Here is a 23,176-nt window from a genome sequence, read left to right on the forward strand (position 1 = left end):
TAAGTTCTCTGCATAGAGTAGTAACTGATGATAAACCAGAGTGACACGTGCAAGAGTGATTGTAAGTCGTGTCTGCGTGCACTTCAAAGCTGAATCACCCTTCAAACATGTGCTTCTGTCACACAGTCCAATTATCCGTGTTTGCCCGCTTCGCTCGGCACCGTCAAGAAAAGGTTCGACTGATGTACTACAAAATTAAAAATACAGCTTGTGTACATTTTTAATAAGTTGAATATTTCACCACACTCTGACACTTGCTTCAATTAGAAATTTCAGTTTAGTTTAAAGCCCATCATGTTTTGCACCGCTCTCCCTTCTGGAGTTCACATAAAGGTAAACAGAATGGGATACGTCCTATTTCCTCCCTTGTAGAAGACAACATACATGACTTCAACTTCTCATGAGAGCTGAAATACGGCCACACAACGGAATTTCGGAACGGCCACACAACGGAATCGTCCACTGAGGTGAAGCTGAAGCTAAATCTTTGAGCCACTGGCTTTTAATAATTATATTTCCACACTCTTCTCATTTTGTGGAAACTCTTTCAACTAACTCAAAGCTTCCTCTTATTAGCTAGTGGCCCCCTCATGTCACGGGCTCCGTTTCATTCCAACTGTGACTAGCTGAAGTTCATTAGCTCGCTTTGAGACGGGTGAACGTGGGCTCAAGACATACAAGGACACGACATAAACCAAACTACAAAAAAGTAGGTATGTGGGCTAGCCATGATTCCCCCGAGGCCTGCCTTTCTTCCAGTAATTATGATCTGGACAAATTAAAACAAGCCTTTTCTCGAACCTTCTCCTTCTTCTGCTTTAACATATTAAATATTTATTCACGAGACAGCTCTGAAAGCAATGAAAGTGAATTCTATATATTCATGCTGCCTTTCCTTAATTCATGAAAAGACTGGTTAATTATTATGAGATGGTCTATCTATATTTCATCTGGACGTCTCAGTTGGGTGCTGTGGAGTGGGAAGTGAGTGTTAGGGTTTATTAGTTGGAAATCTGCCTCATTGACCTGAAACTTAACTCAAAATCCCTTAACTATGTCTATATAACAGTCAACATGAAGTCAATATTTATGGCGCTCCTTTAGTGTACGAGGACAGCGGGGAGCTTCATTTGAATAACTTCGGAAAAAGTGAAAATCACAGTAGAAAAATGATCCCTTGGAGGTCTTGAAGTCTCAGGGTTTGACTGATCAATCTCTGCTGCCAGAAAGAGGTAACTGTGACATTTTCATTGTATCTTTTTCCATTGACAGCCATTCAAAAGTTTCCATGCTTTCTGACGAAATAAATTTGTTTTGCAAGCAACATATATATTTCAGATATGTCATTATATTATAGTAGATGTTTTGCAATTAGCAAAAGATGGCAGATTTCAAACTGCGAACTTCTCAGGGTTATGCTTAAGCAGCGCAACTGTCATCGTGATGAATAAGAACGGATATTAACGGATAGCTCTCTCCAGGTATTATAGACCTCCTAGATGTAAATCTTGAAGCATGAAGTATATTAGTGGAAATTAACAAATTATTGTTTCTACACCGTCTCTGGTTTTCCACAGGAGCTCAACAAAAACGGAAACTGGTGATATTGACCTGACTCTTCAGTGTTTGTGTCTCGCTCAGAAGAATGAGCTCAGCAATATTCAGATTTCCTCTGAAGGTTATTTGTCAGAGTGTCAGTGATAATGCCAATTATTTTCAGTACGGCGGAGGCGCAGAGTCAGCGTGGAGTTCTGCGGATGGGCATGTTGCCAATAGCAGCACACACACAGAACAGCATGAGGTGCCATGCGGGTCGAGTACAGCTCATTTTAGGTGACAGGTAGGTTGAGGGGGTAAACCGATATTTATGTGCAACATTTATGTATATAATCCCAGTAAGACCCACAAGACCATTTTCACACACCAATCAAAATACATGTAAACAATCAATTTTTGGCAGTGTCTACTTAAACTAAGTACAAATCGACAACTTCCTTAAAAGTACACAACTGTGCCATATAATTTCATCTACATAACAATAGATTCTGGTTCACTCTGGTTCATCAGCAGGGGAAGTAGCAACTAGAAGGAAATAACTTTGGTGTGATGTCATTAGTTTGTGTGAACTGCCTCAAGAAGTGTTACCTGTTTTATATGGTTTTCAATCAAGCATTTTCAAAATGTAAATGAAAGTAAATGATTTTATTTTAAGCTATGTATTTTTATAAACGTTTTAACATTATTTTTAATTGTGCCTAATCGTTCAGTCCTGTCAATCATCATTACGAGCAGATGTGAGCAGCAGTCATAACATTATTTTTATATACATTTTTTAACATATATAACAAGATTTTCAAGATAAATACTGATAAATATGATCTTTCGGTTTATAATTTCCAATTTTCTTAAATATTCAAAACATTACAACAGAGCCCTGCACATGACTTGCAGACAACACCGTGGCCACAATTTAAGAATTATTTCTCTCGTTCCCTTGTTTTAAGTAAATCATGTGCATGATATAATAATTAATTCCTTAAATTAACTAAATTGTGCGCACAATATAATAATTCGCTCTCTCATTTTAGTACATCATGGCCAACTTGTACTAATTTGTTCCCTCGTTTTGATTAAACTAAAACAAGAGAACAAATTATTATATTGTGCGAAACATTTAGTAAAATAAGGGAATGAGGAATAAATTAGTGCTGATGTATTAGTAAGTCATGGCCACAATATATTTTTTCCCACATCATGTGCAGGGCTCTGTACATTACAACTAAAAACAAAATGTTTTAAAATGATAAACATTATACATATACACTATAGCTACAAAACAAATTGCTGTAATTTGACTTTTTACTTATGCTTTCAAAACTATCACCACAAGTTGTTCCCACGATCTAAACAAAACAGTATGTTAATCCATGGCAGCTAACTAGATAATGTTACCTTGGTGACAAGTTTAAACCAGCAGAATTTGCAACAAGTTTTCAATACACAAAAAGTTTTCAAGGCATTATAATTATTGATAGTGACAGTTCCGTCAACTGGCCCAAAACACTCCCACATTAGTCCCTGAGAGATGTGCAAAAAATTTCACCAGAACTGCAATTTGTGTGGAAGCAACAAGAACATGTCAACAGTTTTGCAGAAACTGCGTATTTCTGGATGCCTTGGTGTATTGATTCAGTTATATTGTGTTTCCAATTGAACAATACTGTAATTATAGTAAAAGTAGTCAGAGAGTGGTGTGACTATACTTCTCTTGTACCTCTGTCCAAGCAGAATTAGCCTCCAAGGATCTGAGGGGGTCCATGGGTGAGGAAGAGAAAAAAAATAGAGAGAGAAAGCAGAGAAACTGAGGGAGAAGAACGAGAGCTACTTGCCTTGGTTGCAAAGTGAGCCGAAGAAGCCGGCCAGGCACTCACAGTGACCCGTGACGTGGTGGCACGGACCAGTGCTGTGCACACACTGTGGGCATGACTGGCTGCAGCGGTGACCATAGAAACCAGGAGGGCAAACTGTCACGGGCAAAGGACAGGAAGTGAAGGGGAGGAACAAAACAGAAAGGATGACAGACATATGGAAGGAAAGATTCAGTGGGAAAGCAAAGAAAGACAAAACAGAGATTAGACACAAATGGGAAATATAAATACAAATCCTTATTATCACATACAGGCAATAACAGTAAAAAAAGAAAATGTACAATGCATTGCACAAAGAACAGTCATTAATCATCACCCAGTAAAAGAAATCTTTTATACTCTACCGTGCCGTAAAAGTTTGGAGTCTGATTTCATACAAATATTAAGCTGTTTTCAACATTGATTGATCAGCAAATCAGTATATTAGAATGATTTCTGTAGGATCATTTGACACTGAAGATTGGGTTAATGATGCCAAAAATTCAGCTTTGCTATCACAGGACTACATTTGAAATACATTAAAATAGAAAACGGTGCTTTTAAATTGTAATAGTATTTCACAGAATTACTGTTTGTACTGTATTTTTGATCAAATAAATGCAGGCTGGTGAGCATAAGAGACTTCTTAACAAAACATTAAAAAAACTTGCCGACCCCAAACTTTGGTAAGTTAGTGTATATAAATATAATTGAGCACTTCTATTAACCATTACAATAATGTTATCGTCTAGATTTGACTGAGATTTGAAACGTTCCTCAAGGTACTATTGCTTAACCCTAAATCAAGGAGACACTGTCACCTGTACAACTAATATAGGCAGAAATAATGAGGGGGTTTTGTCTGCCTCATGGTCTGGCTCATTGTTTCACAGAGCATGAGAGCTCAGTCTATCTCTGTCACTCAGCTCTGTCCGAGACGGAAGCTCCTGTGGGTCATTTTTCTTCATTAGAATCTTGATTCACTTTAATTGCTGTAGATTTGTGTAATGCAGGAGAATAGTGTGTGCTGACCTTTCCACCATGGGTGGTGGGCCTTTGTAATTAAGATAATTGTACAACAACGAACAGTGTGGTGAAGATTAATCACATTCCCTTTCCCTTCTCTCTGTAATCTTTGAACACGCGCACACACTTGCACTCACAACTCCTTACTGGGTGAAATCTCATGGGTGAAATCTTTCACCCCAAAATAAAAATCAAGAGGAATATATAATAAATTATATTTTGCTTAAAGCATTAGTTTACCCAGAAATGAAAAAAAAAGCTGCTTGCTTGACATGTAAGTTAGGGTTGAAATGGATAGTCGACATTATCGACAATAAAAAATTCTCAACAAATATTTTTGTTGTCGAATAGTCTTTTGATCTCATATGACCTATTTGAAGGGCCTGCAATAACGTGGTTTGACCAGTGGGGCGCTGTAGCACAATGTAATGCAGTCCTCTGGGGATCCAATCCAATAGAAGACACGGCGCTTCAGATTGCAAACAAATCCGTAAAATGTCAACTGTGGGAAAGTTTAAAATAACTACAAAAAATAATGCTTTGAATGGTCTCTTAAAATAATCCACATTGCAAGCCACAATCATAGTTAGCCCAGCGTTAGGTTACATTAGACAATAAGCCTTGACAAAATTCCCTGAACAATCTGAAAGTAATTCATATGTTGTCTAGGAAATATCCAAAACTTAAGTTAATTTACAAAAATAGCTGTCATGGTCCCGCAGAGTCAGTGACTGTACATTTTCGGACAGTTCTGAACCTTCTTCTGCATCTATGTTTAATAAATCCCTCCTAAAACATGCTAGCTTACGCTTGTCAACATTGAGTCCAGCGTCTCTTTTTGCCTCCAGCTAAGCCCCGCCCACCAGGAAACGTTGCAATGTTTACAAACTTTTAAGGGGTCTATTCTTCACTCAAACTCACGCAACTGACACTGTTCTCATGCCACAAGTCAATTTTCTCATGCAGTGAAAGATATATTGAGGATCAAAGAGGACACAGACAACATGCTGACAGACAAGACAGAGCAGGTTACTTTTGATATAAAACAAAGTTTCAGCTTTTAAATTCTGTAGATTTTACTATGGGATTCAAACAGTACATGTGGTTTTGGCGCTCTTTAATGTGGAGTGACAGATCGTTGTAGCGCCACAGGTCAAGTGGTACGTGAACCTATTATTTCTTTTTCTCTACTACTTTTACAGCATGAAATAAATATGAATGAACATCAAAAAGTATGTTGAAAGATACAGTACAACTTACTGAAATTAATTAATCTCTAATGTAATCACTTAAAGGTGCTAAAGAGGATGTTTTGTTTTATACATTTTTGCAATATTACTTGAAACTGTCTTTACTAACTGATAAAAGACTATTTATTAGGTGCACTGAAAGGAATAATATTAATATACATCATCTGTGCACGAGGTAGGGCCTTAAAAACATCAGCCAATCGTTTACGTGATCATCGCGTAAACGATTGGCCCTCTGGCTTGTCAATCACTGCCATTACGTTCCTTGTGAGAGACGTGCGCGGCTGCGCGCTCCAGTAACTTTCCACACTCCACAGGCGCCACATGCAATGTTTTTGTCAGGAGACAGGAGTAACAACTGCAGATTATGAGTCACCTGCGGTGAATCCGACATAATGAATCCACTAACATGACACAGCGAATGCCGGTGGTAAACACTCGTGTTCCAATACTCGTGCACAAATTTTGGGAGGCGTTCCCTCAAAATGAGCTGTGAAGGAGGGGAGTTGTTCTTACGTATGCGCTCATTTCAATAACTCACTAACTGTCTTTGGTTTCTCAGTCGACGAAAAGATCCTCTTTAGCACCTTTAATCAGATTTTCAACTGCAGAAAGACGTCAATAATACAGCTTGCAAACAATATGTCACAAAACATTTACCTCAGGAAAGCCATTCAATGACCATAAACTCCATAGTTAGTTTAAAAGAAGAACTTTAGAGACAAACGTTTTTCAAAAAATACTCACAATATTATATATTCATATTTTTACACTTATTAAAAAGTTATTACAATTCCCAGACTTAATAAAAACACAGTGCCAATCGTAATAGTTGGGCTATTGATGACTTCTGAGGAGGAAAGAAAACCTGAAGGAGACTGGTCTATTCAGTTGGCTCGAAATTCATTAAAAATACATTTTCAAAAGCTGAAGTGATTTCTTTATTACTTAAAATAGGATAACTCAAAATTTTAACTAATTGCAAAAGTGGAATAATGGATCAAAGCTGTCTGATTAATCAATGAAATAATCGACGATTAGTCGATTAATCGTTCCAATAATTGTCAGATTAATTGATTATTTTGATCTGACAATTAACTAACTCTTTTACAGAGAAATCCGTTAAGATTTTTTGCATTGTGACAGCTCTCCTCACTGTAATGCAGAAAATCACATTCTTATTACTGTAATATAAATGAAGTTCCAAACGTAGGTTTGGGAGGAGTCTAATCGTTCAGTCCTGTCAATCATTACGAGCAGATGTGAGCAGCAGTCATTGTGCCGTCCCATGCAGCGACAATTCTTCCAGCATCCCTCCACCTCCCCATCTCCTCCTCTATTTCTCTCATTCTTCCTCTTTGAAGTACCGTTATAGGGGGGTTGAGTTTGGAGCATGAGCCAAGCCTCGGGTTCGAACCTCCTTCGAGGACAGCAAGCCAAGGTTGTTAGCCATTAACTATTAAGCCTGGATGGGCAGACGAACTCATGAAATAATATATAATGTAAATTGTATTAATCAATCTAGAGGTATTTATGCATCATGTTAGTACATGTTGCCTTAAATTTATGCAGTTTTTTACATTTAAAAAAGCATTTTGTTCCAGTGTTTTTTTCTGTAATGCAGTAAAAATTACTATATAATGATTAAACTATATGATACTATATAATACCTAAAATAAAAATTTAAATATATATTGAGACTCAATGATAATAATGAAAAAAATCCCCAAAAGTAAAATATCCAGACGCATTAAGTTAATGAAACTGTTTAGATAAATGTATTTATTCATTTTATTTAAAATGTATTTCATAAAAACAAACAGATAGATATATAGTAACCTGAACATGTTTTCCTGAAATGTACCTGCCTCCTACCATATACAGACTAACTGTTATAGTATTTCCTGTTTGTGATCCTTGAAAATGACCAGCAATCAGTCAGCTTATTTGTTGAGGGCACAATGTGGTAAAGAGAGATAGCAAGAGCGAGACAGTGTCTTAAGAAGACCCCCCCTGGGAGGCCGAGTAAACACTTCTCCTCATGGAGAGGCTGATGAGAGCCCCACATGGACACTGCATCTCTACAGTGATCCAGGGCTGAAGTGATTAAGATGTGTGTGATTAAAGCTTTGCTCACACATGTTCATGACTCTTCACTAAATGCTTCCCTCTTCAACCGTCCCCACTCCACTCCCAGAGGGTCACCGTCTGGATGTAACAGTCGTGACCCCTCTCATTCCCACCAGTTGTTTATCGTCTTGTTTGAAGTGTGTTCAAATCAAACACTTATGTGACAAGCTTTGAGAAGGTGACACTGTGTAAAGAGTGTCATTGGAAGGAGAAAGGAAGTTTAGAAGAAGCTTACTTCTCTTGCAGGAAGTCCCACGGTAGCCAGGAGCGCACACGCAGGTTCCGTCTTCAGGAGAGCAGGAGCCTCCGTTCTGGCACGAGCAGGTCATGGAGCAGTTAGGCCCCCAGAAGCCTTGAGGGCAGATGCTGTCACAGTGGATGCCTGTTTAAAGAATGAGGAAAGTATCACTGCTTGTTCCTCATGTGCTTCCATATTTAGTATCACAGCTGAAAAATAAATTTGTTGAACTAAACAAAAGCAAAATAAATCAGATGCTTGTTGGAAAAAGAAACATGTATGAGGGGGAATGCCTGAACCTTAAGGGTACTGCTTTTATAATAGGCTAGTACAACATTTTCTATTGGGACAGCAACAGAGTACTGAGCAGCCTTCTCTGAGAGCAAAGTCCTGGTTTCAAAAGCTTGGGGTGTGTGTAAGTTCAGGCATCTCTCGGCCGCAGCACTGGGCCGCTCTGTGCTGTGCTCTGTATGTATTTTTGATCAGACTGGGCCTCCTAGCCAGTGCAGAGTGTTCATTAACAGGGCCAAGTCCCTCGAGTGGTTGAGCCTCCTCTACCATTCTCTTTCAGCTGGTTTGTGTATAGAGTTCCACTAGGGACATGCTCAAGTACACACATGCACAAATATATAAAGAAGAGACCTACTATATTGTTTCAAAGTGTTGTAATGTAATGACATTATCTGGTCATATTGGGGTTACAACACAAACAGGAAAACAACAAGGCACATGGACACACACTCTCACAAACAAACCTACCACAGAACTGCCAGCAGCAAAAAAATCTAAATGCATACTATAAAACTGATAATAATAATAATAATAAACAAAATGTATAAAATATAAATATATGACATAGAGCAGACTGATCTTCAATAAATAGATTCATATTACCTATATATGACTGTTTATTCTGTATATACAAAGAATAAACAAATATTTTTGTAATATGAATTTATTGGACACCAGTGTGCATATAAACAGAAAAATATAAATATTATTAATAACATAAGTAAATGTAACTGTAAATAAAGATACAGATTCATATAGGGCTGGACGATTATGGCCTAAAATCAAAACCTCGATTAATTGAAAATTTTACCTCGATTACGATTACTGAACGATTATTTTATTTCTGTTTTTTTTGTTTTTTTTGCCCTCTTAGTTCACTGACAAGGTTTGTACTGTAAATAGCCTATGATTGACTATTAAGGTGGGATTTTTTTTTTCCCTGTTGAAAGAGTGATCTGACATCATAGCTCACTATCAGCAGTTAGGCTATTTTATCTATGGTTTGTAACATTTCTTACAGGTTTCTGCTCGTTGTTAGTCATACCGTCTCTCTATTAATTGTGAAGCTGTGGGTTGTAAATAGTTCCTTCAAAAGTAGAAAAAACAGATGCTATAACTTTCTTTTTTTAAAGTTTCTAAGCTATTTTAGTTATAAATCACAGGACAGAGCTGACAACAAGTTTCTGCGTTCCTCTGTCTGCGAGCGATGTTCACGTTTTGCGCACATGCAGCTGCGCGAGCGCGGCATAGATATATGTAGATATCTATGCGAGCGCGGTAGCTCGATATAATAATACACATCCGATGTCCATCCGACAAACCATAAAACAAATACAACTGACAAAGTTTAGTGAAGATGCAAGGCGCAAGGCTCACCGCTCGCGCGCCATCACTATGTGTTGAACCGGCGTTCACCTCCGTGTTTTGCTTTTATGCCACTGACTGGATGGAGCGGAGTCACGCGGCTACACACGCAGTTATGTTTTTATGTTTTTAAACTTTTCGATTAATCGTCCAGCCCTAGATTCATATTATAAATATGTTTAGTTACATTTGCTAATATTAGTATTCAGAATAAACAACAATATATTATACGTAAGCAATAATGTATGAGACTGTGCTATATCGTGAATAAGTCATGGCTGAAGGGCATTGTTATCTTTATAAAACGGTTACCACACATTATAAAAATATGTATCAATGCAACTTTCTTGAAGTAAAATCACTAAAAGCCTTCCTTCTGACTGAAAAAAATAGTCCCTGACCATGAACATCAACAGAAGTTACATTATTACGCCATTAGATGGCGGCAAAGACTGTCTTTATGAGTGTGTCACTCAGTAGCGAAGACTTTTACACTGAAAAGACTGAATTGTTGTGAACACGGAACAAGACGCACCCGACAAATGCTTTGACTAGCGCTGTCAGTCACGGGAAAACCCCATAACTGTTAAAAGGACAAGATAATACATTAAAACATATTTTTTTATTATGAACATAGGACTGACCTGAAGGAAAATGCTAAATCTGAATGCAGGCAATAAACTCACTCAATCGATCTCTTTCTCACAATACTCTTCTACATAATACAGTGGGTAATAACTAGGTACTAAACCTGAACCTAACCTTAATCCACGTAGTTACCTTATTACCCAGTATTTTCTTAGGTAAGTACACCGTAAGTACATATTGTTAAATAAACTGAACCGGTCATTGTAGAGTCAATAAAGACTGATTTGCAGTCTCCACAGTCTTAATCATGTTACAATTCATGTCACAATTCATTTCAGTTCATAATGTCATTAATTTTTTACCACTTTCTGAGTTCAGTAACCACATGGAGCAGGGCTTAGTGAAGTGAACTATTGTTTTTTTTTTTTTTTTGACTATTAATATTTCTATCTATAAATAGATATATTTATTGAACACTGGTGTTGCCACTGCCATTATAAAAGTAATTAGCACTCGTGGCAAAGCACCACAATGATTTTTAGGTTATGCCTAAGTACATCATTTACCTTTAATAAAATCAGAGTAATGCTCAGCCTCGAGTGGCTTGCTACTTTAATAATACAACTTAAATAAATTAGCATCTATATATTTCACACTCCATAAGCAAGATGGCATAGAAGGGAGAAATTATGTGCACATACATACATACATATTCTCACACACATCCTTTCAAGCTGCAGCTCAGGAACCTCATTTGCAATTTCCTTTGACAGAGACTTTTCTGAGCGAGTGGCATGGCCCATTAAAATGAAATTAGTCCCAGGTCTTTGAATTAGACCAGGTCTAAACTTCAGGGACAGGCATCATAAGTCCACCTCTGTGGCAGAACAGAGAGGTGACCGGATGGGGGGGGGCAACAGGGATGTGCGATTAAGACAAGCCCAGCCACCGCACATCAAAGGAGGGGCGAGCCTGTTTGAGCTTTTGCTGGGCTGGGTGGAAAAAAGTCTTGCACTTCCTTTATTGTCAGCAATGAATGAGAATAGAAGAGTGCCCTGAAAGCCTAATAGTGACAAAAAGAGGGGCTTTTGAGCAGAGTGAGGGAGAAGAAAGAGGAGAAGTGACTGTCTGCATATGAGACTTTTCTTGTAGAGAAATGCCAGGGGGACCAGCAGCCAATTAATGAGCGAAGAGCAAGTACCATCATACACCATCACTTTCCACCGCACTTTACATGTTAAGTGGACACATGAGCGCACATGCCTGCACACGTAATACAAGGGTTTCTGCAGGACACTCAGTGTTATACCCACAATCCTTCAGTCTAGAGCCCCTGGAGCTCCTAATATTGCACCTCCATCTTTCTTTGCTTTCTCAGTCTACCTCTCTCCTGGTTATTTCGTCTCTTTTTCTTCCTCCTTCCATTAGACACAGGCACAGTTTTATTGAAAGTGACCATTTAATTCCCGTCTCACACGCCCCTCTCTTTCTCTCTTTTGATAAAATACACTTTCAGCTTGTCTGTCCTTGGGCTATCTTTCTCTCTGTTTTATTCCTCTGTTCTGTGGTCATTCTTTTCGTTTGTATCACAAAAATCTTCCAACTGCTGCTCTTCAAGACGTTCTCTGTACTTCTTCACCTTACTGCTTCATAATTGAAGAGGTCTTATTCTCCCTGTGATAAATTTATTTATTAGGGGTAGAAGAAAAAAAATCGATCCTTCGATGCATCGTGATTCTCTCTCCAACGATTATGGATCAATTCTGAGAATTAAGTCAGCAAACTAATTAATTATTAAGAAAAAAGTCGAGCGAGAATAGTTTTGGAATCGGATCGGAACTCCCAGAATTGGATGGGATCGTGAGGTGACTAAAGATTCCCACCTAGTATTTAAATATGATATTATTATGTTTTTTTTTGTCTTTTTTTTCCAACAACCAATTTCACCCTCTTTCTGGTCCTTAGAATTAAACAGGAAGGCTTTTTATTTTTTTTATTTTGAGACTTCTATGTAAATGATTTTGTAATTATAATTTTTTGACCAATTTCTGTGACCTTTCCAGTATGTGATTATTGGGTAAAGATTCGTAACAATCATTTTGATTCAGGCGATTTGCTAATAAATCATTGTATTTGGCGGTTGTAATGAAAATAACCAAATTAAACTTTACTACGCTTGCAAGTTTTACTCTACACAAGAGTAATATTTAGCCAATGAAGTATTTCACAGTAGAGAAAATCTTAAAGGGTTAGTTCACCCAAAAATGAAAATTCTGTCATTAATTACTCACCCTCATGTCGTTCTACACCCGTAAGACCTTCGATCATCTTCAGACCACAAATTAAGATATTTTTGATAAAATCCTATGGATCAATGAGGCCTTCATTGACAGAAAGATAATTAACACTTTCAATGCCCAGAAAGATACTAAAAACATACTTAAACCAGTTCATATGACTACTGTAACGAAGGCGGGACTCAGGTAGGGATCCAAATGCAGCGTTTTATTAAGAATGAGAATGGTCGTACAGGCAGGGTCAAACAGGAACAAACAGGAGCAATAAGGAACAGGCAGAGTCGTAGTCAGGGTACAGGCAAGGATCGAGGCAGGCAGCAATGGGTCGTAAAACAGGAATCAGGCAAGATCAATCACAGACAGACAAACAGGATACAAGGTAATGCTCAGAAATGTAACACGAGTGAAAACAAGACTTCGCGATCAGGTGATGAGTGTGTGAGTCTTTTATAGTCCAGGTAACGCATGACAGCTGGATGTGGTGATTAGTGTAGTGATTGGTGGAGTGAGTGCAGGTGATTGGCAGAGAGGATTATGGGGAATGTAGTCCAGGAAGTGACAGGAACTGACTGTGATTGTGACAACTACAGTGGTTCAACCTTAATGTTATGAAGCGACAATACTATTTTTTGTGCGCCAAAAAAACAAAAACAAAACAACGACTTTATTCAACAATATCTAGTGATGGCCGATTTCAAAATACTGCTTCATGAAACTTTGAAGCTTTACGAATCTTTTGTTTCGAATCAGTGGTTCGGAGCATGTATCAAACTTCCAAAGTCATGCCCCCCAGTGGTGAACCATTGAAATTTTGAAACACTTGTGATGTAACAAAGCCCCCTTTACTGAAATCATGTGACTTTGGCAGTTTGATACACACTCTGAACCACTGATTCATAAAGCTTCAAGGCTTCATGAAGCAGTGTTTTGAAATCGCCCATCACTAGATATTGTTGAATAAAGTCGATTTTTTTTTTTTAAGATAATTCTCTCCTCGCAATGTAGGCCTCATTGAGCCATCGGATTTTATCAAAAATATCTTATTTGTGTTCTGAAGATGAACAAAGGTCTTACGGGTGTGGAACGACATGATGGTGAGTAATTAATAACAGTATTTCTATTTTTTAGTGAACTAACCCTTAAAATATATATATATTAATTTGTTATATATAAAAATACGCCCTAAAAACTAAAAAAACCAACAACCCTGCCCTAAAAAAAATCTAAATAAAAAAAATAAAAATAAAAATCATTATTGCTCTGCAATTTCAATAAATGGCTAACTTTTCATAAAAGTTTTGGGAGATACAGTTACAGAGTTCATAATACAAACTCTTATTTCAAAAATCAACCCATTTATGACTTTGAGTGAGATTCCTTATCATACGTTCTGTTGCAAACTCTTGCTCTCACCCCATCTCCATAGCTTATTCTGTTAAAGTCTTAGACCTGACGCTATCTTCTCACATATGTATGTCTAGCTCTGCCTCTCTCAGTAGCTTCCATAAATCACTGCTCTGCGTAGTCTCTTTGTTCAGATGCTCGCAGTCTCGGAGGCCTATTTGCACCCTGGTGACTCCATTAGGCCTGGCAGATGGCGGAGACCTGGGCAGGATACAGAGCGTGAGATTTCTGCGTAGCTGGCTCCTTCTTGCAGATAATGAAAGCCACATCATTTCCCAGTACACATGGCCAGAATTTGGAGACCTGAACTGAGAGAGTTATGGAAGGCCTACAGGCAAAGGCACATCTACCAATTCAACCTGCTCCTTTTCTCTTGTTGAATAACATGTTCACATGCTACTGTACTGATGAAGAACTTGTAAACACAGCCCTTCTGCGATATTAGACACACAGTGCTGAGACCACTGCAGCAGAAGGTGTAAGCACAGTGTGAAAGCCGTATAAGCAAGCCACAGAATGACTGCTTCATTCTGGGTCAGTGCAATCTAATTAGGTAACATGTTCAGCAACAGTTATTATAAATGCTTCATGCTTTGAGAGCTCTCGTATTAATCTGCCTGCAGGCAGTGTCCTGTGATAACATCTTTTGGAGGCATGGTGGTCCAATGCACAATAATCTGTACAACGTACCCGCACATATGTAAAATTAGTTTAATTTAAATACAATATCAACACGAGCTGACATAAATATGTGCTATCGCTTTGCTATTGAAATAAAATGAGATTTCATGTTTTCAAAATTTTTCAAAATATATAATGCATTTCCCCCTGGATGAAGGCAGTTTAAAGATTAATACTTTCCTGATTACAAAGACAACATTGATTTCATTATTTCTGGATTACTTTAAAAGATAGATTGATACTGCAATATTTATTGGAAAAGTCATTATTATAACAATAAACTGCAGCAGATGTTTCTGGGTGGATATTATATATTTGTCTCATGAAGACATACTGTGGTATCTTGAGAGACTTCTGCCAGCTGACTCTTATAATGATTAGCAGTGGTATGACTAGTAGTAGTAAGTCTGTTTCACACAGCTTGTGTAGGAAGTGCTGCAGCGTAACTGTAACAGCAGGCTCTCATTGTGCTTTCACACTGACTGTGTTTCTGCAGCGTAACTGCAGCTCTATACAGAAAGTAAAGTAATTCCTAGCTAACCACACTTTGAATGTTTCCTAGAAAAACAGCCATGATATATATAATAGGCTACTGATATGTAGTACTTGATCATGTTGAAATCATCATGAAATCTAATTCACATGAGGAGAGGGGTCACATTTATCTCCAAATGGAGGTAATTAATTTTCATGAAGCAAAACCCAAACCTCAAAGTGTAGCTATAAACTGAAGTGTCACATTAGTGGTTGCTAGGATTTTTTAAAATGCTTTTGAAACAAGTCTTTTCATTAATTTGATCAAAAATACAGTAAAAACAGTACTACTGTGCAATATTATATTATATTATTAATTACTATAATTATATTATATTATAGTGATTTGGTGCTCAAAAACATTTCTTATTATCATCAATGTTGAAAACAGTTGGGCTGCTAAATATTTTTATGGAAATTGTGATTTTTTTTTTTTACAATTCTTATTTGAGTAATATTAAATTTATTTGAAATATAATTTTTTGTAACAGTGTGAAAGGATTTACTGTCATTTTTGATCAATTTAATGCATCCTATGTGTCTGTCTATGTGCGTTTATTCAATTGTTTTGATAGAGGAAACAAGATACATTTCTAGTGTCAGTGTTGTTTGTTCTTCAGACATTCTTATTTAAACACAATAACTATCAGCTGTTAAAAAAGTTACCTACATTTGGTTCATGACCATTGAAAATGGGTAAAATTCAACAACTATGCGACTGAACTATACAGGGCCTTAAAATTGAAGATTTTCCACAGAAAAGTTTATTAAGAATGAGAATCTAGAAGGATATTAAGTTATCTTGAAAGCTTTTAAAGTTACAGTCATGTTAACTTTAAAAAAAGAATATTTATGGCAGTTATGCAATTGAGCTGATCGAAAAAAAGATATACATTTCTAGTTTTAATATTATTTGGTCTTTAGATATTCCTCTTTGAAAGGAAAAAGTATCAGCTGTATACAAAGTGATCCACATTTGGATTTTGACCACTGAAAATGTGTACAGTTTACCATTGTACTCATGGAGCCACATTAATTCCATATCTCTAAGATTGCACCACCGAGGGCCTTTAAAATGAAGATACCAAAAGGAAAGTTTGTTAAGAACCAGAATCTGAAAGGATATTAAAATATCTTTAATACTTCTTGAGTTACAGGCATGCAAACTTGAGGCAAAAAACACAAGAAGTGCTTTTTGCCATTTTTGAACTGTCACTGTTGGCATATAATGAAACTAAGATTGCTAAAGTCAACAGATTTTACTAATAGACCTACCAATCTCTGTCTAAAAATAAAATAATGATGCTGACATCTTTCTAAAGTCATCTTTACACCCCTGTAAATTGCCTCCAAATCTCAGGTGAAAATTGTTTTGACCTTCCTCTAAAAAAAGTGAATTACTCACTTAATATACATCTGTGACATTTAATATTTTGGCTTTCGTCATTATTTATGTTTGTCTTTCGACAGAAAAAATATTAACAAATCAAAAATTTGAGCCGGGGAAGTTTTTTGGAAATTCGGTTGATTTGACACGGAATGATCCACCAGCATTTATGTTGCGCCTTGAAGGCCTATTTAAACATGTCAATGTGACTATCTCACACTCACCTGTCCATCCTGGCAAACAGCGACAGAATCCACTCACAGGGTCACATCCATCAGCATGGTTACAGTCACAACGCTCGCGACACTCCAGCCCGTATGTGCCATCCTGAATAACCACACACACAAACCATCTAGCTAAGCATAAACTGCCCTGTCATGACAAATATTTATGAATCAAATGGCCAGTCTTGCTAGCCTCTGGCAGAGAGACAATGGAACCAGTCCTGGGAAGATACTCACGGGGCAGGACTGTTGGCAGCGTTCCCCTCTCCAGCCTGAAGAACAGGTACAGGAGCCATCGATTGGGTCACAAGCCGCACCATTGGCACACAAACAAGTCCGGTTACAGCCCAAACCCCAAGTCCCGCTGGAGCACAGGATTGAGCAGTCGACACCTTGCCAACCTATAAAGCAGAGAGAAACGGTACAGACATTGTTCATTTATTTGTCAACTCAACCATTGGTTCCTTCACTTGTTTTTGTCAAAACAAAACAGTTCTATCCAAATAAAGCCTCTCTGGTTTATACCAGAGTTCAATTAATAGAGCGGGAAGAAGGGGAAGTGAGGTCACATCTTGTCAGAAGCCAGAGGATTCTTGTCTCCCTTAGCTCACACTGCAAAGCAGTCAATGAGTGGAATATATGCATGGCTTGAGGTCAACATAAGAGCTGAGTGGGATAGGCAGAGAAGTTGTGTAGCACACTGGGGTTCTGCATTATGAATGGGATGAGGGTTTTTAAAGGTACTGTCTCTAATGAGCTTCCTCCCAAACTGAAGGGACCAGAGCGAATACTCTTCTGGTGCAAGCTCTTCAGGATGAGTCCATGTTTATGCAACAATGAGGGCTGTCCCACAGGTACGGTTAGCTGCGGTCAGCCAAACGCTGAGTGCTCACAGGGCTCTTGTGGATTCACACCGATTTTTTTATGCTTTTACAGCCTAAAAAGGCCATATGTGTATGTAAGTGCTAAATGGTTATGCATCCTTTGAAAGTGACCTGGAGGGACTTTGGATCCTTTGATATTGAAACACCAGTTTTTTTCATCATGACAGAGATGGATATATGGAGAACAGATGGGGATACACTATTTTTTGGGAGTGTCTGATGAGGTGTTCAGAAAGTGTTCGGAGTATAACGGCTTGTTAGGCATGCTGTATTTCAATTTATAGACAGGGTTAATTCTCTAAATAGTGATGTTTGTTTTAGAGGGAATTGGAAAATGATTAATTAGTCCTAGAATAATCAATTCTAAAGATTACGACTTTTCCTTACTATTTGATTGCATATATTGATTGCATATTAATTTCATTTGTACAGGTCAATTTTTAATCTTGTTATTAGGTTGGTTTTGAAACCCACAATCTCGCATGGTTTTCTCACTATTCATTTCTATAAGAGAAATGAGGGAATAGGAATTAAAGAAGAAGGAGAGCACATTATTATGTATGAAGGTATGCCTTACCTTCTTTACAGATGCAGGAGCCATCGATTGGTGAGCAGGATGCCTGGTTGTGGCAGTGGCAGGTGGAAGTGCAGTTAGTACCGTATAGCCCAGGTGGGCAGTTTTGGGAACAGTCATCTCCCTGAAAAACACACACAGTGGAGTTGCTGAACAACACACTAAATACACATTTATACAAATAAATAAAGTACATTATAATGTCCATATTACATTTTCAAATATTTACTATTGCTCATACAATAGTTATAAACTTAATAACTTAACTTGTCCCGCACATGTATGACGCCCCAAATTGCGTGGCCTTTTGAGGAAACGTACACTATTACCAAAGTCCCATTAAGACAAGTCATTTCACTCGGCGGCCATCTTTAAAACGCCTCTCAGGCATGCAAGTGGAGCTCCTGTCTCTTCGAATGGGGAAACATCAAATTCTCCAAAGCTGTTGCCAAGCTTTCGATTAAATTTCATATTTGAAATCACCAATGAAATCTGACAACAACTGTCTCATAAATTTTATTTCTAAATGCAAAAAACAGCATTTTTCAGGCTGGATCAAGCTAATGTGCATGCGCTGTCCTAAGCGTGCATCTCTGTAGGAAGCACGTGTCTGACTGTTTCTATAAGAACCAGACTGCAGTGACGTGATGACTTTACCAATCGGCGATTGGCTCTTATTTAGAAGACGGGACTTATTCCGCCATATTGCGAGTTGCACTTTCTCCCATTCATAATAATACGATAGCATCGTCTTTCTATATATAAAGTCTTTGCTATTACTTTGACATTGGAACAGCATACCTATGCCCTGGCAACCACCTACAACAATGTAGCAACTTGCTAAACCACACAGAATGCCTTTTTATCAAGGAGCAAATTAGCAACACCCAAGCTATCAAGTACCATAACCTAGCAATATGCTAAAACCACCCACCTTAGCAAACATCTCAAAGAACACCCTTCAAATAGATAAAAATGTGCTAAACCACCCAGAACATTTCAACAACTACGTACATAGCAATGCCCTGGCAACTACTAACAACACCCTAGAATCGTGGCAGCAAGTTTTGTTCAAGCAGACACACATTTCTTTCAGAAAATGTAAGATTCTAGTTATTCGAATTTTTCTGTACTTATGTAACTTTACGCTGTAACATGAGAAATGTGTTGTGAAGTGTGGCTCTAAATCCCAGCCGAGGATTCCATAAAACTTCCAACAGGAAATTTCCTGCAAAACATTCTCTGCAACAAGGCAGCATATGAGTAAGATACAGTTTCAAGCGAGTAGAAAGGTAGAGAGCACATTTGCACAGCAGTAAACCTGAAGTCCGTGTGTAGCTTGTGTCCTTGTTGCTATCACACAGAGTGTGGCGACGGAAGCCCAGAGCTCAGTGCTAAAGGCCCGCTTTCCCCAGCTGCATTAATGAGCTGACAGCCCCTGGCCCTCGGCACCTCCGTCCATCCCCCAGAAAACCATTGCTGATGACTGACAGACACTGTGTTCTTAAACCCTGTTTCCCAGCCAAACAACACCAGCACAATCTCTGCGCTTTACCAGGCTTAGCAGGGGAGTCGCCTGTATCCCAGCGCCGGTCATCACCTGTGTCTTCTTGCCTCATTCCTGGCTCTGACTGACAGCTGACAAAATGATTTAGACTCCCAATTAGTGGGGTAATGGCAGTGTGCCGTGCGCCTCCTGCCTCCGTCTCCCTGGTGCCAGGGATTGAGCAGCAAAGGACCCGCTCTCTCATTATCATCTGGAACTAGGTCTAAGAGGAAGGCAAGATAAGATATGCCACAGGACGCCATGGGCACCAAGAGGGACTGACTCTCGCTCTCTCTATATATGTTTTGTTTCTCCCCTCTCTTTCAATCTCTCATCATTTATCTCGCTCGCTCACTTTGATACAATCATCTCCAATATTTTCTCTTACTCCCACTCTTTTCTTTCTTGTATGCTCTCTCTTTCTTTTTGGTTCTCTCTCTCCCACATTCCCCCATTGTATTCCCCATTTCAAATATTCTACCTCTCCATCTGCTTCGCTCGTCCATCCACTCCCCACATGAAAAGCTTACATCTGTGGATTAATTTTTCATCAATCTACGTGCAGTTATCTTTGTTCCACTCAAAAGTGACAGCAAGCAGACTGCTAACAATGGCAGTTCTGTTCAGCGGAAAAAGACTTAAAACTATCGGTGCAAGCAGCCGAATATGGGGCGAGAAAGTTAGTTTGTTCGACTTTTCAGCAGACCTGCAATTTACTGGTGAATGAGTTGGAGGTAAAAGAGTCTCTGGCTCACAAATGACCACAGGGATTTATTGAGACCCGTGAATGCTCCAGATTACACTGACACAGGCCTGAGAGCACTCATTCAACTGGGTGACTAAACTCCTCTAAAAGCAGGCTAAAGCAGGACTTAAGTTTAGAAGCTAAATATTCACTTTATAATAACATTAGCAAAGATCAGTAGTACATTCAAAGAGCTAGAAATGTCTTCAAGGTTTAATTGGTACATTTTCATATTCATTGGGGTCCAAAAGTCTGAGACCATATTGAAAATCTGGGATAATTCTCAAATCATGCTGGATAACAACATGAATCTTAAAATTCATGTAATTTTTCAGTTAAAATCTGCATTAAAATATATCACTTATAGTGGTTATTCATACAATATCTAAATGTGTTATAGCAATGACTGTTATTTTGGTAATAAACATTATTTAAAGCATTAAAATCCCTATTAGTGCATCTGTTCATTCTAGTGAAGTGTCATTAAAGCACTCATGAACGTGGCATGTGTGCTTTCAACATGGTACTACCAGCACGCATTTGGTCCCTCATTTACCCACCTGCGTTCTCTCCAGTACCAGCAGAATGAGCATATATGTTCCTTCCCCACCCCTATAAATATAACTCTCTCAGAACTCTATGGATGAGAGTTTTGGTGGCCATTACCCCTCTTATTTTCAACCAGACTGCGGTCAAATTGTTAACCTTTGCTGTTCTATAGGTCCAAATGGAAGAGCTGGCCTGGAAATAGATTATTGTGTCCCAATTCCATTGCATCTCGGTCAGACACCTTGGCCAAAGCTCCTCGAGCAGTGTTTAATAGAACTGGCAGCAGGCCTCTCAAATCTAACACAAAGAGCAGGTGGTGAAAATGAAGATACAGTCTGTGCCTCCGCCTGCTAGTTCAAATCGCTGTAGTAGCTCTGCCACAGGACACAGCAACAGGCCAAGGCTGGAGTTGGCTAGAGCCTCTGGTACTGAGTTTGTCTTAATCATCACTGCTGTTCCACTCTTTACCTGCGGCACTGTCTTTATTTTATCTGCTTTGCAATATTTTCATTATTTCTGAATGCAGCAAGGGTGAAATCAGTTCAGCGGTGGGGAATATACATGAAACTGTAGCTTTCCATCAGTGGTATAGTCCTAAAAATATAAGTGGTGTACTATTACCCTTCGCCATGTTGCATGATTTGACGTGTTTCTAGGTACTTCATGGCATATTTAAATGTGTTTCTGAGAGTGAATTATTGCGCAAAGCATGCCATTTCCTGTTGTCAGCAGGTGGCGCTATGACTAACTGAATATTGGCATAGAGATGTCTTCAGGCCAGGACTCAAAATTCAAAATATCTCACTTCCTGTTGGGTTTTCAGATTTTGCACCTGGGACTTTTTTGTAGGTATTGGGCTGTTACATCTGTCTACCGAATTTCATATGTGAAATGTAGCGTGAATGGCGCTTAACTGAAATTTTGTAGGTGGCGCTATCGAGCAATCTTGACACACTTAATTCTGAAACCCATATCAGACGTAAATTTTCACCACTTCTGATGCGTGTGCAAAGTTTCATGAGTTTTCAAGCATGTTTAGGCCCTCAAAAATGCGATTCATTTTGGAGAAGAAGAATAATTGACTGAGCAATTACAACAGGGTCCTCACACCGTTGGTGCTCGGGTCTAACTATTAGTGATGTTGAAAACAATTGTGTCACTTAATATTTTGTAGAAAACCATATAAAAATTTCAGGATTCTTTGATGAATAGAAAATTCAAAAGAACAGCATTTATTTGAAATAAATATTTTGTAACATTTGAAATGTCTTTACTGTCACTTCTTTTTTATCAATTTAATGCATCCTTGCTGAATAAAAGTATTCATTTGTTAAAAAAAAAAAAAAAAAAAATCTTACTGACCCCAAACTTTTGAATGGTAATGTGCCAGATGCAGAAAACATTATTTACATTCAGCAGTATTTATCTGCCCTTACAAAAAATAAGTATATTTCCAGTTCATTTTATTTAGCATACTTAAGTTCAAGTATATTTTTAAATATACTTTGGCCCGGTTTCACAGACAGGGCTTAGCCTAGGCCAGGATTAGGCCTTAGTTCAATTAGGATATTTAAGTAGCTTTTATAAACATACACTAGAAAAAAACATCTTGAGACAAAACAACGGCACTGACATATTTTAAGATATATCAGTACAAGTTGCTTTCAGTTAAAACAGCTCAAACATGCATTTTAGTCTAGGACTAGCTTAAGCCTTGTCTGTGAAACTGGGGGTTTATGTAGTAAGTACAGTAATATCAATGTAGTATACTTGTAAGTGTACTATTTCAATACTACTTGGGAGTTTATAGTTCAATACTACTTTTAGTTTATAAAGTATACTTTTAAGTCTAACAGTAGTAAACTTTGAGTACACAACTAGTTTACAACTATGTTTTTCATTTCTTCTACAAGTGAACTTAAAAGTATACTGATAAATTACTAGCAATTCTTGTAGCATTGTTTAGTAGTTTTACACTGCAAGTATACTTTTCTTTAAGTGAAACTTAATATCATACTTAGTTTACTATCATACATAGTTTACTATTTATGTTATT

The 23,176-nt window shown here is 38.0% G+C and overlaps 1 protein-coding gene across 2 annotated transcripts in view; it reads right to left on the reverse strand.

Moving 5' to 3' along the window:
* The window catches only part of megf11 (multiple EGF-like-domains 11), a 142,174-nt gene that overhangs the window by 16,717 nt on the left and 102,281 nt on the right, over nucleotides 1–23,176 (reverse strand). For both annotated transcript variants that reach the window (XM_067389286.1, XM_067389287.1), the window contains 5 exons: nucleotides 18,284–18,404; nucleotides 17,060–17,223; nucleotides 16,823–16,925; nucleotides 8,049–8,195; nucleotides 3,390–3,524 (listed from right to left, as the gene is read on the reverse strand). In XM_067389286.1, coding sequence (XP_067245387.1) covers nucleotides 3,390–3,524; nucleotides 8,049–8,195; nucleotides 16,823–16,925; nucleotides 17,060–17,223; nucleotides 18,284–18,404 — 670 coding nt within the window. The remainder of the gene's footprint in view (nucleotides 1–3,389; nucleotides 3,525–8,048; nucleotides 8,196–16,822; nucleotides 16,926–17,059; nucleotides 17,224–18,283; nucleotides 18,405–23,176) is intronic.

Source organism: Chanodichthys erythropterus, chromosome 7, assembly GCF_024489055.1.
Source record: "Chanodichthys erythropterus isolate Z2021 chromosome 7, ASM2448905v1, whole genome shotgun sequence".
Taxonomy (NCBI): domain Eukaryota; kingdom Metazoa; phylum Chordata; class Actinopteri; order Cypriniformes; family Xenocyprididae; genus Chanodichthys; species Chanodichthys erythropterus.